The sequence below is a fragment of the Podarcis pityusensis genome, assembly GCF_964106645.2.
Source record: "Podarcis pityusensis genome assembly, chromosome: 6".
NCBI classification, from domain to species: domain Eukaryota; kingdom Metazoa; phylum Chordata; class Lepidosauria; order Squamata; family Lacertidae; genus Podarcis; species Podarcis pityusensis.
Window position 1 is genome coordinate 77,651,220 of NC_138030.1, and position 16,849 is coordinate 77,668,068.

Sequence of the window (16,849 nt, forward strand, 5' to 3'; positions counted from 1 at the left end):
TATCAAATCCCTCCTAACAAGATCACAGGAGACAAACACTGATCAAAAATGTCTACAACAGGCTTTCTCAAGCTGTGACCCACTAAGCCCAACGCAGATCACCAGTCAAATATTGTGATCTATCGTACACCATTTTCACCACCACCCCAGGTAGCAAAAACAATTTTTTATACTGAACTCCTAGTGGCTGGTAGACTCTGTTCATGTTATGCAAAGGCACGACAGAAATATATACATGTATTAGAATTAGGGCAGAGCCAAATTTTGAGCTGCTTTTAATAAAATCTTTCTTTGAATAATAATAATAATAATAATAATAATAATAATAATAATAGTAGTAGTAGTAGTAATACTACAGTGGTACCTCGGGTTAAGTACTTAATTTGTTCCGGAGGTCTGTTCTTAACCTGAAACTGTTCTTAACCTGAAGCACCACTTTAGCTAATGGGGCCTCCTGCTGCCACCGCACCACCAGAGCATGATTTCTGTTCTCATCCTGAAGCAAAGTTCTTAACCCGAGGTACTATTTCTGGGTTAGCGGAGTCTGTAACCTGAAGCGTATGTAACCTGAAGCGTTTGTAACCCGAGGTACCACTGTAATAATAATACATTTTATTCATACCCCGCCCTCCCCAGCCAAGACCAGGCTCAGGGCGGCTAACACCAGGTATAAAAACAATTGATTAAAATACAACTTAAAAACAAGATTAAAATACAGCATTAAAATGCAGCCTCATTTCAGTAGAAACTCAAATCAAAAACTTTTTGGGGATGAAAATGTCAAATCTTCACCAAGGCCAACTATCCAGACTGGTCTACATGGGCCAGAAAAAGCCAGGGAAGTCCCCAGATAGGAGTTCCATCACAGAAGGAGAAAGGAAAAAGGAAAGAGGGGGAGGGAATCAAGTTGATTCCAAGCCAAAGGCCAGGCGGAACAACTCTGTCTTACAGGCCCTGCAGAAAGAAATCAGATCCTGCAGGGCCCTGGTCTCATGAGACAGAGCATTCCACCAGGCTGGAGCCAGCGTTGAAAAGGCCCTGGCCCTGGTTGAGGCTAATCTGACTTCCTTAGGGCCCTTTGGCTGTGAAAACCACACCTTGCTGGTGATGGGGGACTTGAAAGGGGACAAAATTTGTCCATAGTGCAGCAGTAAGCCACACTCCCCTCTATGCTAAGGTGGTGTACACACTCCTGTTTCCTTCGCACCCAAACTGCTCCCGGCACTGGTTTGTGGTGTTGTGTACACACAACACTAGTCTTAATCCACATTGAGTAATGCTGTGTTTTGAGGTGCTTTCCCCCAATCTGATTTGAAAACATAAAACCATATGCAGACATTCACACACCCTTTCCGCCCACTAGTGTGGAAAGCAGGCTGCTTGGAAACACAGCCACATATACAATCTGAAACACAGATGGGGCATGGAGAGGTGGTTGGAAGATGGATGGCAGCTAACAGATTGAGGTTGAATCCTGACAAGACAGAAGTACTGTTTTGGGGGGACAGGAGGCGGGTGGGTGTGGAGGACTCGCTTGTCCTGAATGGCGTAACTGTGCCCCTGAAGAACCAGGTGGACAGACTGGGAGTCAAACTGGACTCACAGCTGTCCATGGAGGCGCAGGTCAATTCTGTATTCAGGGCAGCTGTCTACCAACTCCACCTGGTACGCAGGCTGAGACCCTACCTGCCTGCGGACTGTCTTGCCAGAGTGGTGCATGCTCTAGTTATCTCCCATTTGGACTACTGCAATGCGCTCTACGTGGGGCTACCTTTGAAGGTGACCCGGAAACTACAACTAATCCAGAATGCGGCAGCTAGACTGGTGACTGGGAGCGGCTGCCGGGACCATATAACACCGGTCTTAAAAGACCTACACTGGTGCCCAGTATGTTTCCGAGCACAATTCAAAGTGTTGGTGCTAACCTTTAAAGTCCTAAACAGCCTTGGCCCAGTATACCTGAAGGAGCGTCTCCATCCCCATCATTCTGCCTGGACACTGAGGTCTAGTGCCAAGGGCCTTCTGGCAGTTCCCTCGCTGCGAGAAGCCAAGTTACAGGGAACCAGGCAGAGGGCCTTCTCGGTAGTGGCACCCACCCTGTGGAATGCCCTCCCACCAGATGTCAAAGAGAACAACAACTACCAGACTTTTAGAAGACATCTGAAGGCAGCCCTGTTTAGGGAAGCTTTTAATGTTTAATAGGTTATTGTATTTTAGTGTTCTGTTGGAAGCTGCCCAGAGTGGCTGGGGAAACCCAGCCAGATGGGCGGGGTATAAATAATAAATTATTATTATTATTATTTAAGTTGGTAATGTGCAGACAGCCTGACTTTCACTCAGAGTAAGGGCACTGTGTTGCAAAAAGCGTTGCCCTCACTCTGAACTGGTATTACATTGTGGTCACTATAGCCAGATCTGATTGGTTACATGGTATCCTGAATTTATCTCTCTCTCTCTCTCTCTCTCACACACACACACACACACACACACACACACACAATGTGATCCCCAATTGTCTGCAACTGCTACTCTTAGGAAGAAGGCACAGGGTGGGGACAGGGAAGGAGCATTAATGCAACTGGTAGATTTATCTATTGTTTGCATTGCAATTACAGAATTACCGCCATGCATATGTTGTAATAGCCGACTTATGAGTGTTTTTTAATCATCAAAGTAATGTGTGACAGTTGCAAATGCTGCATGATAAACATAGCCACACACATCCACTGCATAGGCAACACCCATTAAAAAAAAGAATAAAAAGGTAACATTTCAAACTTATTGGGGTGGAGGAGATGTTTCTTGGGCTCCTGTATTAAAAGATGCTTGTACTGTCGTGTCTGTTTGTCATAGTTAAGTTATTCAGTGGCTGATGGGGGCACAATATTCTGACAAGATGAATTGAAGACACCTATTTTGCAAAACCGTCCAGTGCAACTCTGCAAGCCTATCTTAGCAAGGAGCCACCTGACTCTCAAATAGAATGGTCTCTTACGTTATGCGTTGACAACCTAACCAGACATTATCTCATATCGCTCAACACACACGCTCCTGCAGCACGGCACAAAATGTTCAGTAGCCAGCAGCGCTGTGGCCTCCCTAGAACCCCATTGGGAATGGAAGGCAAGCGAGCCAAATTAAAATACATCCTCCAGTCTTACTACTTCTGGGCATCTAGACTCAATGCCTCCATGTTAGCAGTGAGAAATAGGTAAAAATAACCCAAGTGCCAATTTTGGTGTGTGGCAGCCATGTTTCTAACAATACCAATAGTAATGCTTTATGCAGCATTTTCTAAGTGTTCAAAGAGCTTCACGTGCATTTTTAAGAGATGTAAAAATGAGGGGTTTCAAGAGATGTAAAAGTGAGGGGTTATGGGTGTTTTGTTTCTGTTTCTGTATTGTTCTTATTGTGTATTTTTATTTTGTATTTATATGCTGTGAACCACCCTGAGATCTTCAGGTGAAGTTTAATCAATAAAATAAGACAAATAATCCCTGGCAACAACCTGGTAAGCAAAGTTGGCATCCTTGTTGCCCATTCTGCAGATGGAAGGGCTGAGGCTGAGAGAGAAGTACCTATTGATGGCAGATTCAAACCAGCAACTTCCCAGTCAATAGTTCAGGCTATTAGACACATCAGTTTTCAGTTCAACTTTGCTTAACAAAGGTAATTGTTTCACAGCCATCATAGGGGAGGGCTGGATGCAAGTTAAACAAAACATTTGGCCCAAGAAAAGGAAAAAGGCATTAGTAATCTCTGGCACCCCATCACTTTCCTTATACTAGGTTCAAGCTGAGGCACAAAGCTGAAATGGTTGTAGAGTATGTGCTTTGATTGTAGAAAGTCTCAGGTCTCCGTGCTACAATCCCTAGAAGGAAGGATGGGAAAGCTCAGCAACAGGGAAGGGGTGTTTCTAAGACTAGGGTGAAACTGTGAAGCTCTCTTGTTATTTTTGCTATTGCTACATGTTTAAGCTAGGGACACGGGTGGCGCTGTGGGTTAAACCACAGAGCCTAGGACTTGCTGATCAGAAGGTTGGCGGTTCAAATCCCTGCCACGGGGTGAGCTCCCGTTGCTCGGTCCCTGCTCCTGCCAACCTAGCAGTTCGAAAGCACGTCAAAGTGCAAGTAGATAAATAGGGACCGCTCCAGCGGGAAAGTAAACGGTGTTTCCGTATGCTGCTCTGGTTCACCAGACTAAGCGGCTTAGTCATGCTGGCCACATGACCCGGAAGCTGTACGCCGGCTCCCTTGGCCAATAAAGCGAGATGAGCACCGCAACCCCAGAGTCGGCAACGACTGGACCTAATGGTCAGGGGTCCCTTTACCTTTACCTTTACATGTTTAAACTAGTTATATTTATAATATTGAAGTATGGGGGGTTTGGTATGTTATTATAGTTTTGTTTTGCCATGTTATCATGAAATGTTACAATTTTACTGTATTGCCACACTGCTATGAAATTGTTACTACGTTACTATTGTTTTGCTAAGTTATACTGACACTGTTACTAAGTGACTATCGTTTTGCCAAGTTATTATGAAATTGTCACTAGGTTACTGTGTTGCCATGCTATTATGGAATTGCTTTTGTCGTGTTTGTTTCAAACACATCCCTGTTTCTTTGTTGTAAGCCGTTTTGAGCAGGATTTTTTTTTTTGCCGGGGGGGGGAGCGGCATACAATTAAAATGAATGAATGAAAGGTTCTTGCATGAGACTAGGACGCAAGCTTGCCATTTAGAGTAGTTGATGACACTGGTGTGACTTCATACCTTTAAGTACCTGTATGAGCTTTAATACTGGCAGCCCTACATTGGGAAGTTTTTTATGATGGATGTTTGACTGTTTTGGATAATTTTGGTTACTGTTTGCTCTAGTTATCTCCTGCTTGGACTACTGCAATATGCTCTACGTGGGGCTACCTTTGAAGGTGACCCGGAATCTGCAATTAATCCAGAATGCGGCAGCTAGACTAGTTACTGGGAGTGGCCACTGGGACCACATAACACCGGTCCTGAAAGATCTTCATTGGCTCCCAGTATGTTTCTGAGCACAATTCAAAGTGTTGGTGCTGACCTTTAAAGCCCTAAATGGCCTCAGTCTTGTATACCTGAAGGAGTGTCTCCACCCCCATCGTTCTGCCCGGACACTGAGGTCCAGCACCGAGGGCCTTCTGGCGGTTCCCTCACTGCGAGAACCCAAGTTACTGGGAACCAGGCAGAGGGCCTTCTCAGTAGTGGCACCCGCCCTGTGGAACACCCTCCCATCAGGCATCAAGGAAATAAGCAGCTGTCTTATTTTCAAAAGACATCTGAAGACAGCCCTGTTTAGGGATGTTTTTAATATTTAATGCTGTATTGTTTTTAACACTCAAATGGGAGCCGCCCAGAGTGGCTGGGGAAACTCAGCCAGATGGGCGGGGTATAAATAATAAATTATTATTATTATTATTATTATTATTATTATTACGCAATGTTGAAGCCTACTCCATGGTGTTAAATGGACACAGGCTTTGCCAAGCATCTACCCATATGTTTATCATGGTATGTTTACCTATAGTCCCAACATTCAAGTTCTGCTACTCAAGATCTGAGCAGGGAGCCTGCTAAGTAGTTCTGAGTAAAGAAAAAAAACAAACATGTGCACCATTCCTCAGCATTAATATTCATCCCTACAAACAAACTGCAAGATAACAGCCTCACTTAATCACTACGATAGGAAGCTGGAACAATCTAGTGTCACACACCATCATTGCTTGGTTTAGGGGAAATGAGACTTTTATTTCCCCAAAGACAAATCTTACTTTGTTATTTTCTGGCCTTAAAACCCCCAAATCACATTGTCACACATTTTATATCAGTTTGCTCATAGATCTGCTCTATTTGATTATACTTAGTACACTAACAGTGCAATCCTATACACAGTGCAGTCCTGTACTCGGAAGCAAGTTCTATGAAATGCAATGGGTTTTATTTCAGGTAAATGGGCTACTGAGAGAACGATTCACAGTGCAGAGTAGATCTGCATAAAAGTGCACAGGATTGCCCTGCGTGTCATGGTTTATTCCAGACCTGTACACTTTATGACTCACCGGGCCAAATGCTGTCCAAAAGCCATTTATTGATTTAGTGTTCTTGTGCACTGCTAGGGGAAAAGCTGTAGTTCAGAGGGTCCCAGCTTCAATCTCTGGTGTCAGGCTTCAGGGAATCAGCTTCTCCCCCCCCCCCCATGGCAGTAAATAAACAGATCAAACAAAAGGAAAGTCTTATCAGTTAGTTTCTTTAATAAACACAGTGAGAGACAAAAGAAAGCATCTACCCAGAATGGTGGTGCTCCCAATTAAGGCTTAAAGGTAAAGGTAAAGGTAAAGGTAAAGGTAAAGGTAAAGGTAAAGGGACCCCTGACCATTAGGTCCAGTCGTGGATGACTCTGGGGTTGCGGCACTCATCTTGCTTTATTGGCCGAGGGAGCCGGCGTACAGCTTCCGGGTCATGTGGCCAGCACGACTAAGCCACTTCTGGTGAACCAGAGCAGCGCACGGAAACGCCGTTTAACTTCCCACCGGAGCGATACCTATTTACCTACTTGCACTTTGACGTGCTTTTGAACTGCTAGGTTGGCAGGAGCAGGGACCGAGCAACGGGGATTCGAACCGGCGACCTTCTGATCGGCAAGTCCTAGGCTCTGTGGTTTAACCCACAGCGCCACCTGCATCCCTGAACTCTTGAATAGCTCCTATTTATTTCTGTATGTACAAATGGTTGCCAGGCTTACTAATGTAAGTAAGGGAAGTCCCATAGTGGCACCATTTAGGGAGAAAAAAGAGGTCAGCTCCCATTCACTGTGTTTCAGACCATGGTGTGATTATTCCTCAGAAGAACCTAACATCAGATCCTTATGAGGCATACAAACAACCACAGCAAAGTATCTTAAATGCATGGGGTTGGTTTCAGACTAGGTCAATTAAATTTAGGTTCCATTGGGACATGTTTGGTATGACTCATATCCCATTGACTTTTAGTGGGATCCCAGTTCAACTAACTTAGTGATCCAAGGTGATCCAAAGCTTTTCGTAATGCAATCCTGTCCATATCTAAGACCATATCCAAGTCACTCAAAGGCTTTTTGCAATGTAATCTCAACTGTTTTGAAACTTGCTGAGGGTCCTGGCCTCTCCTCACTCACTTTTCATGAGCTGAGGAGGATGCAGGCAATCAAAGCAGATTTAGAGACCCCGCTGTGATAGAAACAGAAATGTACAATTAAACCTTTCAGGGTCTTCAACTGTGAGTCTTTCTCATGCATTCCACCAACATGGGAAACTGATGGGTCAGGTGAGATTGAGAGAGGCAAAGCTGGTGGATAGCTCTGATTTAGGACATTGGGCCATGCTAATCCAAATACTATGCACTTGGGTTCTTAACTGCACCTAGCAGTTAATGCAGGAATACGTACAAGATATGTCAGCACTGGCCTGGAGCAACTGCCAGGGTTTATAGTCTGGCCTGGAGAGTCAGTCTCAAAACTCCATTAATTCAAGTTCTGCATCTGCCCATCTTATGGGGCCAGTAACATTTTAGAAAAAGGGTAAAGTTTGGAGTTATGGTGACTTCATTAAGGAACGTTCCTCAGGGTTTTCCCATTCCTTGGAGAAGTCTAAAGCATGTTCCTCAAGAGTCTGAGGGGTAGCAGTACTTCCATGAGATTCAGGGGCAGGGTGTAGAATCTAGGGTGAGCTTCCCTATTCAGGAAAGACCGGAGAGTGAGTTGAACTTTTCCTTGGAAAGCAGTAGCTTTGGGGGCTCTACCTCCAAAGGGTTTCCAAGTGGAGCCAACGTGGTGTAGTGGTTAAGAGCGGTTGACTCATAATCTCACGATCTGGGTTAGCTTCCCCGCTCCCCATGCAGCTGCTGGGTGACCTTGGGCCAGTCACACTTCTCTGAAGTCTCTCAACCTCACTCACCTCACAGAGTGTTTGTTGTGGGGGAGGAAGGGAAGGGAGATTGTTAGCCGCTTTGAGACTCCTTAAGAAGAGTGAAAGGTGAGATATCAAGTCCAAACTCCTCCTCCTCCTCCTCTTCTTCTCTTGGTTGAGGCCCATGATACCAGGTGGGTCTACTCTGTGCATACATTGAGCCATAAATAAAACTTGAAGTGGCACTACTCATAAAAACTGAAGACATGGAGTAGATTTCACATGCCCATGCACACACCACGATGGAATGGAAGGGGCACTGTACACTCATTTGTTTCCCCCTTCTCTCTGAGAAAAGGTGTGGACTGAACCCAGAGAAAAATGAGAGTGACTGTAAAGATGGGGAGAGGTGCCTGACCACTAAGGCTCTCTTGCAAGGCTCCCTCTAAAACCTGGAGCTGGTCCTGTTTTCAGGACAGAGTTTTGCCATGTGCCTCAGAAGTCCCTAGCTATTAGTGCCCAGATTAATATTTTGCAAAGAAGGCTACCACCTAGTCCAGGAACTTTGGTGGTGTTACAGCGTTGCATACTGAAGAGGTGCAGGCCTCGTTCATTCACTTCAAAGGAAGCAGTGTCTCTGTACACACACATCCACTTGTGTACATGCAACAACCCTTCGACTGAAATGCATGGAAAACCTCTTGCAGGCAGAAGAATTCCATGTAAGCACTGGAAAACTCCTCACTTGCAAGGGCTGGGAAGACTGTAATAACCCTTCTACATGGCAATATTTCCCTTCGCAGCTTGGTGTTACTCAACTTAGAAACGTTTCCTTCTGTTTGCCCAGAGTGACGAATTGGTTATGATTGAATGATGGCTTGCCTTGAGTGATCTCTGTAGCTCGAGCCTACGTACTGTACCAAGGTCAGAAGTAGCATTCTGCTTTCCAAAAAATAGCACAGAGATGCCATCTAGCAGTGACACTTAGGAATTTCCAGAACTTGAACATTTCCTTCCTTCAATATATATCAAATTATTGTGTAAAAGACTAGCATCCCCACCTCCAATCTCAGTATCCCACCCCTTCCAGTATCTCAACAGCATGTAGAGGAGGGGAAAGAGTCCCTGAAGTGCATCATCAAATGAGAAATATATATATACTTCCATATATATTATTCTAAAAATGGAAATTCTAATCAGTGGCTAATTAATACACACTGCATTTCAGCCGGAGTATCGAAATAAAACTGGTGCGCATTCATCAGCATTAAAAAAACCTGCAGAATTAATTAGTGCTTCTTTTTCATTAATGTCTAAGTGCAGTCAATAGTTTGCTGTGCTGAAATAGGTGATTTAACCTAGCCCTGAAATCGCACCTCTCTAGAAAATAAGTTAACTCAATAAAAATGGAGCCAGTGTGCAAAGACCTTAATTAGGGTCCCCCCCCCACCCCAGTAACATAGATCACCATGAGGTGGCGATACACAAACACTTTCCTACTGTTTAACCTTAAAGGACCTAAAACTTTGCCAGCACTGAAGCATTTAGACACCTTATTCTGCTGACTTCTTGGAAATTATTGCAGGATTCTAAGAATCCAGCCGATGCCTCTTGATGAAGAACAACGATGGATTCAGAGTGATGATTCTGTGCACCTTCTTGATGCACCTTCAAAGAGCAATGCCATCCAACAAAGCACACGCGTTCTCTGATGTGACACGCATCTGGGTAAGGCTGCAAGTGGATTATGTCAGGCAGTGAGTTAGGCATAGATACTATGTGAAGATAAGTGCAAGTTTATCTGATGATCTGACACTGTCTTTGGGGGATTTGTGTATCACTGTCACTACTTTCCCTTATCTCCCACGGTGCTGTAAAGTATTGTTATGAGTTTAGGAGGTGGGGGGGGGCTTGAGAGAAGCTGTATGTGAGATCCTTCTAACCCTTAAGTGTCAAAATGTAAACCAGACAGTGTTAGAAACTCAGATATATAATTTAAGGAGCCAAAGGGCTCCTTAAACCCAGGTTACAGTCACCAAAACGGAATGTCTAGCTGCCATTTTGAGACAAAATGGCTCTAAAGTCTTATTTTTCAAATGATGGACTGACTGTGATTGATTCTCAGTTCAACATATGGTTAGTTCAGATTACAACCTTGAGCTAGGTTGAGAGCTTTGAGGACTTAAAGGAGAAAAGTCTCTTGGTCCAGGGGTAGTTGGAATATTGGCCCATTCCAACCTCTTTTTCTTAATGGTGACTTTTCCTGCTCAGATTGCACAGAAAGGAAGCATTTTGGTTCCAGAAATCCATTCCAGTTTTCCAGATAAAATACAATTGATAGAATTACACAGGATGGGGCATTAGTGTACAAAAACGGTCCAGATCCAACAATCTCCAGGCATGCACCTTGAAATGGTGGAGATGTCAGGGGCCATTCTGGCTCCCAGGTATCTTCACTTGGTTGCACTGAAGCCAGGCTATACCCCTATGCTGAAATGAAGGGCAATTAAGAGAACAAAGCAAAGGGGGCTCTGTGTGAGATGGGAAGTGGGTGTGGCCCCTCCCTCCCTCAACTCAGAGAGAGTTAGAAGGACAAAGTCTGAGTTGAGAATTGAGAGTTCGCAGTGATGTGAGAGAGTCAGAGCAACATCTGAGGCCAGTTTGATTTCTGTTTGAATCCCATTGTACATATGTGTAAATAAACCATGTATCATAAGGACACCACAGTCTCCGCTGTGTCTCATTGCAAAAGGAAACACAAACTCTGGTTTAGCGCCTGGAATCTCGCACTGCTCAGAGATTGGGGTGGCATGCAACAGTATAATAATTCTAAAGGGAGAAGATTTGCACCCAGGAAAAGAAAGTGATTTGATAAGCGTTGCTGACGAAAGAAAGAAAGAAAGAAAGAAAGAAAGAAAGAAAGAAAGAAGAAAAGCAAACTCTTTCTCAACTCTATCCATTTGACGTCTGAGATGTCTCTCTTGGAAACTCACTGGAAAACTTGCATTCATGAATTCAGTAAGAAACTTGAGAAAGGCATTTTGCTTCAAGAAGCTTGTTAATTACATATATATCTGCATTGCAGGGGGTGGACTGGATGATCCTCAGGGTCCCTTCCAATGTACACTTCTATGATTCTACGTATTTTCTCTACTTCGGTTCAGAAAATTCCAGGAGAGCTATGTTAAAGTGAAAACTTTAGTCTTAGAGAATCTTATTTTTGTATTAGAATTCCATTTCACCATTTGCATCCAGAAGGATCCTCAAGGCACGATGTTCAGACTGGTATTCCCCTGCTGCCATGTAAAAATAGTTTTCACCTAAGTCGTCGTCTTCTTCTTCTTCTTCTTCTTCTTCTTCTTCTTCTTCTTCTTCTTCTTCTTCTTCTTTTGATACCCCCCTAAAGCCCCTGTGTACAGAACGAAAAGTCGTTGCCATCGCCTCCGTGTAGCAAGAAAATGCTACCACAAAGGTTTGAAACAGTCCGAAAAGTTTGTCCTGACCTCCCACTTCCAGTCTCATTTTGGCTCATCGAAACAGGTGGCTTACTAACATAGGCGTGGAGACTTTTTGCCAATGGCCGCACTAGACATTGTAAGAGAAATGTTAAATAAACAAATACACGCAGCTGCAGGAGGCTGCCCTTGGGATGCAGATGTGGCAGGTGGGAAGGATCTAGCACTTATCCTCCGGCTTTTCTGCTCAAAATGGCAAAAGCTGGTTTTTCACTTGTGGGGAGGGGGCAGAGGTGCATTCCAGTCTATTTTCCCCTGTGGGTGCAAAAGTAGCAGAGAGGAGGCAATTTTAGTAACGCCCCCCCCCCCCAAAAAAAACATGCAGTGAAGCAGTCACTCCCTCTATCATTCCTCTGCATAAGCTTGCAACCTGCAATAGTAACTGGTTTTCAGTTAGAAATGAAACATTAGGAGACTGTTCCATGCATGTCGATACTGACCTTGAGCTTTGCTGAAACAAACAAACAAACCTGATCTGACTGCATCTTGAATCCACTGGTGTTCTGCACAGATCAGGTCACGCCTGTTCTTAACTTGTTGCAGTTCCTTTGTTTTTCGGCCTCCTCTCCCTCCCTCTCCTCTCCCATATTTTGGGGGTGGGGAACGGGAAGCAAAAGACTTTCTGGCCACTTAATTTGTTTGATGAAATGGGCTGCAGCTCCTGAAAGCTCATGCTAAAATAACTGTATCGATTTCAAGGTGCCACAGAATTCTTTAGGTTGGAGTTTTGTTGTTGTTTACTAAAACAGACTTAGCACAGTTTCTAGAGGTAACTTTGGAACATTTGGTTCTGCCCTTGCTCTCAAACCTCTTATTCTGGAGCAATCCTGTACTTCGTTGTTATTCTTATTCACAACACTTTTAGAAAATATTGATTTGCCGCCTGAAGAACTGTGTGAAATAGAGAACATTAGGTGCCATTTTACCATAGCTGTCAACTTTTCCCTTTTCTTGCGAGGAATCCTATTCGGAATAAGGGAATTTCCCTTTTAAAAAGGTAAAAGTTGACAGCTATGCATTTTACAGGTGAGGAAAGTGAGGACAACCAGCTCTACTGGGCATTTAAGCTCTCCCCCCCCCCTCTCCTTTCTTTTTTTTTTTTTTTGAGGGGGAGGGGCCCCTGATCAGAAACACACTTGACATTATTAATATCATCATCGGGATCATTAGCATTTCACCTTTTACATATGTCGCTAACAAGAGCAAAAATAAAAAAGTTTTTCAAACAGTTCAGGAAAAAAACCTAAAGATAACTTTAAAAACAAGACAAGACAAACACACCAGCTCACTGTGGAACTTCTCCAAAGAAAAGAAATTTATGTTTGTGGCCCAACGACTAATCTTCTAAAAAGGGGGTTCAGTTTTTGCCTCTAACTCTTCTTTTAAAGGAACACATTGATTGGAAGGAAAATAGGATGGCTTTCTTCCATATATATATATATCTTACAGAGATGTAACTCAACACAGGCATCTGAGAAGCTGTGAGCACAATTTCTGTCCATTCACCCAGCGGCTAAGGCTATTGATAAAATGCTCACCAGGTTGGAATCCCTAAACTCTTTTTCAGTATACCAAGACTCAACACACATGAAGAGATCCTAAAAGCACAACTAGAGAGAGTACGATCAAGACAATCCTGAGCTGCTCTCCTTTTTAACCTTAAACATAGAAGGCATCAATAGTCACTTTTATCAAAACTGTTTCTACAAATTGCTGGTCTGCAAAAGGACTCCATGCTTTCATAAAATCAGCACTACTGCAAACACACATTTTCTACAAGAAATGTTTGTGCAGTATTTACAATTCATGGCTTTTCCCATGCCCCCATACCTAAATCGTGTTTCCCCCAGTAAACCAATCTGAAGTTTCAGCTCAATCGCCAGTTTGAAGATTGTTTCTATATTTAAGCTGAACACCCTAGATTACATGCTTTTGATGTGAGCAATTCTGACATCCATCAAAACACAAAATGCTGTTTTCAAGCCCCGAAAATAGTCCACACTCCTTGTTTGGCACTTTAATGCCTCCGTAAAGCATTCACCGGCATGCAGTGTGGAGACCACACACACCACGGAAGGCCCACAATGGGTATTTTATATCAGCAGATAGGCATCAAGTCATCCAGAGGTGGCACACAATGCAAATCTTCCACTCCATGGCTTCAGGTTTGTGCTGAACAGCACATGCAGTCGCCAGGCCTACTGGACTTCACTCATCTCTTACTAATGGCTTTCGACAAGTCTCATTTTCAAGGTCTGATGGAATGGTTTTTCAAATTCCCAGCCCAAGCCAGGCAGCATCATTTTTTTGTGTTTTTAAGGGGCTGTCATTCAACTGCAGAGCAAAGCTTATTTGCTCTCACAAATGTAACTGGGGAAAAATAATGGTGATGATGATGCTTCTCTGCAACCTGAGGGCAATTGCAATTGCACATGACTAGTGGAAGGGAGAAGCCCAACCTTCCTCCCCCTTCCTCTTCTGCAATATAAAGGCACGTGCCTTTATTCTTCCTCTGGAGGGATGCTTCTCCCCATGATTCCAAAGGGCTACAGATTTTATGCATCCCCTGATCGCTATGAATAAACCCATCCCTTGTCCACGGCTAGGCTGTTCTGGTGTCATTTCCAGCTAAGACTGGGACAGCTTCCAGAGTTCAACAGATAAGACATTGTCCATGGGGAAAGCCAATCGCAGCATTCCTGGTGTTCTAACCTATACCCATCACCCGTCTCCTTTCCATGTGGGTGATCGTCAACAAAACTTGTATAGTAAGATTTGGGGGAGGTGGAGGGAGAGGGAGGGATACCCAACAACACAACCAGAGCAAGTCATCCAGGAAGAAAGGGTGCAAGCCAACATTAGCTGTATTCGCGGGAGACCCTCTGAATCCAAGGGGCTTCCTTCAAGGCGTCTCCTCTGAGCAGGATTTAGCTGGGTACCACCCAGTGTCCGCTTTGTTATTAGACTGGATAGGATGTTTGTCTGTGTGTGTGTGTGTGTGTGAGAGAGAGAGAGAGAGAGAGAGAGAGAGAGAGCATCCTCATCCTTCCAACTGTTTGGGGGAAGGCAGCCTGCAGTGCCCCTCTGCTGTTTGCCTTATTGACCACTTTCCAACATTGCAAGGTGAACACGCGCGTACACACACACACACATTGCCTTTTCAAACAAGACGGAAAAAAGCAGCCCAGGCTGTGTTTGCGGAAAGCCCCACTCCATCCATTCCCCTCCCCTTCTGGCAAAAACTACAGCGCACCCATGGCTAGGAAGACAAAAAGGATGCGCTGGGAAGCAAAGAAGCAGGAATATATACAGTATATACAATCCCCTTCCTCCCCCAAATCCCCCATTGCCTGCCCCATGAAAACAGTGGGGGTATGATTATGATTTTAAGAACTTAAGGAAATATCGCAGGAAGGGGGTCAACTAGTAGTTCCAGAGGCGAGAAAGAGAACGGGCAATGTTTGCGGAGGGTCCTTCCTCCTGCATCTCCTACCTTGGAAGGGTCCAAGCCGGCCAAGAGAGCCACGAGCAAGAGGTTGAGGATGCTGGCGGAGGGCTGCATGCTGCTCCCGGGGCTGCTGGGCTGCTGCTGCTGCTGCTCTTCCTCTTCTTCCTCTTCTTCTTCTCCTCCTCCTCCTCCCTGCTCAGCCTCTCCTTCATCAGTCACTGCAGGGACCCCTCTCGTCAGTGCCACTTTCTGCACGCCCGCCTGCCACAGCCAGGAGAAGGCGGCAGCGGGAGGCGGCGGCAGCAGCAGCAGCAGTCCGGGGGACGCTCATTCATTCCGCAGGCATCCTTCTCGGAGCGAGGAGGGAGCGCGGCGGCGGGAGGGGGCGCCCAGTCCAGGCGGAGGGAGAGAGATGGAGAGAGCCAGCCGGCGAGAGGGCAGGGGGAAGCGGGCGGGCCGCGTCGCGCACGCCCCGCCACAGCCGCCTCTCCGCCGCCTCCTCCCTCCGCCGTCACAGCAGCCAGCCCACCCTGCCGGGGGGGGGGGGGGGAAAGGCGGGAGAAGAAAAGTTTGCCGGTTCCCTCCTGACTCCGAAGAGCGCGGAGCCAAGCGGGCGCTGCGCAGGGCTGACCGGCGGATGTGACATCACCGAGCCCTGGGGGCGGGGGTGGGGGTCAGGGAGGCAGCCGGTCAGCGCCAGAGGCCGTGGTCAGTGGGGGGGGGGGCGCGCAGAGGGACGGTGTGGGGTGGGCGCTGAGGGGTCAGCCCTGTCTTCTTAGCCCATCCACAACCCCTCTGGAGACCTCGACGTGCCTTCCAACATTTCTCGCATGCAAATAGGGATGTCCTAAGGAAAAGTGGGACGTTCTGGGATCAAGTCAGAAAATGGGATGGCGTCTGCGGATCCAGAACTCCCTAGAAAACAGGGATACTTGGAGGGTCCATACCCTCCAATATTTATCCCATGAAAATAGGGATGTTCTATTCCATCCCCTCCAACATTTCCCCGATGAAAATAGGGACGTCCTATTCCATGTCATCCAAGATTCTCCACTCTTGCCAATCCTTGCTACAATTTCAGGGTCTCCCTACCATTAGGGAGAACAGAGGGCAGTCATCCCAGGCAGTAGATGCTGCGAAGATGAGGGTAGTAGTGAGATGCTGGAAGACAGGTATATTTAAATGAGGATTAGACTCATGCATACCTTCCAACATTTCTTCTATGAAAATAGGGACGTTCCATTCCATTCTCTCCAATATTTATCCCATGAAAATAGGGATGTCCTATTCCATATCCTCCAAGGTTTCTCCGATGAAAATAGGGATGTCCTATTCCATATCCTCCAAGGTTTCTCCCATGAAAATAGGGACGTCCTATGCTGCTGCTGCTGTTTTATTCTTACCCCGCCCATTTGACTGGGTTGCCCCAGCCACTCCAGGCAGCTTTCAAAATATATAAAAACACAACAAAACATTAAACATTGGGGGTGGGGAATCCCTATACAGGGCTGCCTTCAAATGTATTGTAAAGTTTGTATAGTTACCTCTCTCCTTGGCTGATGGGTCACATAACTCCATACCCCCCACTATTTCTCCAATGAACACGGGGACATCCTGCTATACCCTCCAACATTTCTCTGATGGAAATAGGGACATTCTAAGAAAAAGCAGGACATTTCAGGATCAAGTCAGAAAACTGGATGGCTTCTGTAGATCTGGGACTGTCCCTGGAAAATGGGGACATGTGTAGGATCTGCTCATCATGTGCAGGGAGAGGGGTCAGTTTCAATCACACTTAAGATTTCAGCAAAAGTGCTGGGCCCCTTATCTGAGAGATAAGTTTCCTCATGCACTATGTTTTCCATATGGATTTCTCACTCCACAACTGTAACAAGAACAAAATCTGAGGTATTCATTGCTACATACTATCCAGCAAATGCCTTGTTTGGCCCTGAGGTGGTCAACTTTA

At 45.4% G+C, this 16,849-nt stretch overlaps 1 protein-coding gene across 1 annotated transcript in view; it reads right to left on the reverse strand.

The window, feature by feature from the left end:
- Positions 1-15,489, reverse strand: part of OLFM3 (olfactomedin 3) — a 177,847-nt gene extending 162,358 nt beyond the window's left edge. The window contains exon 1 of the mRNA XM_081008720.1: positions 14,926-15,489. Coding sequence (XP_080864846.1) covers positions 14,926-14,994 — 69 coding nt within the window. The 5' untranslated portion in view covers positions 14,995-15,489. The remainder of the gene's footprint in view (positions 1-14,925) is intronic.
- Between the last annotated feature and the right edge of the window lie 1,360 nt (positions 15,490-16,849).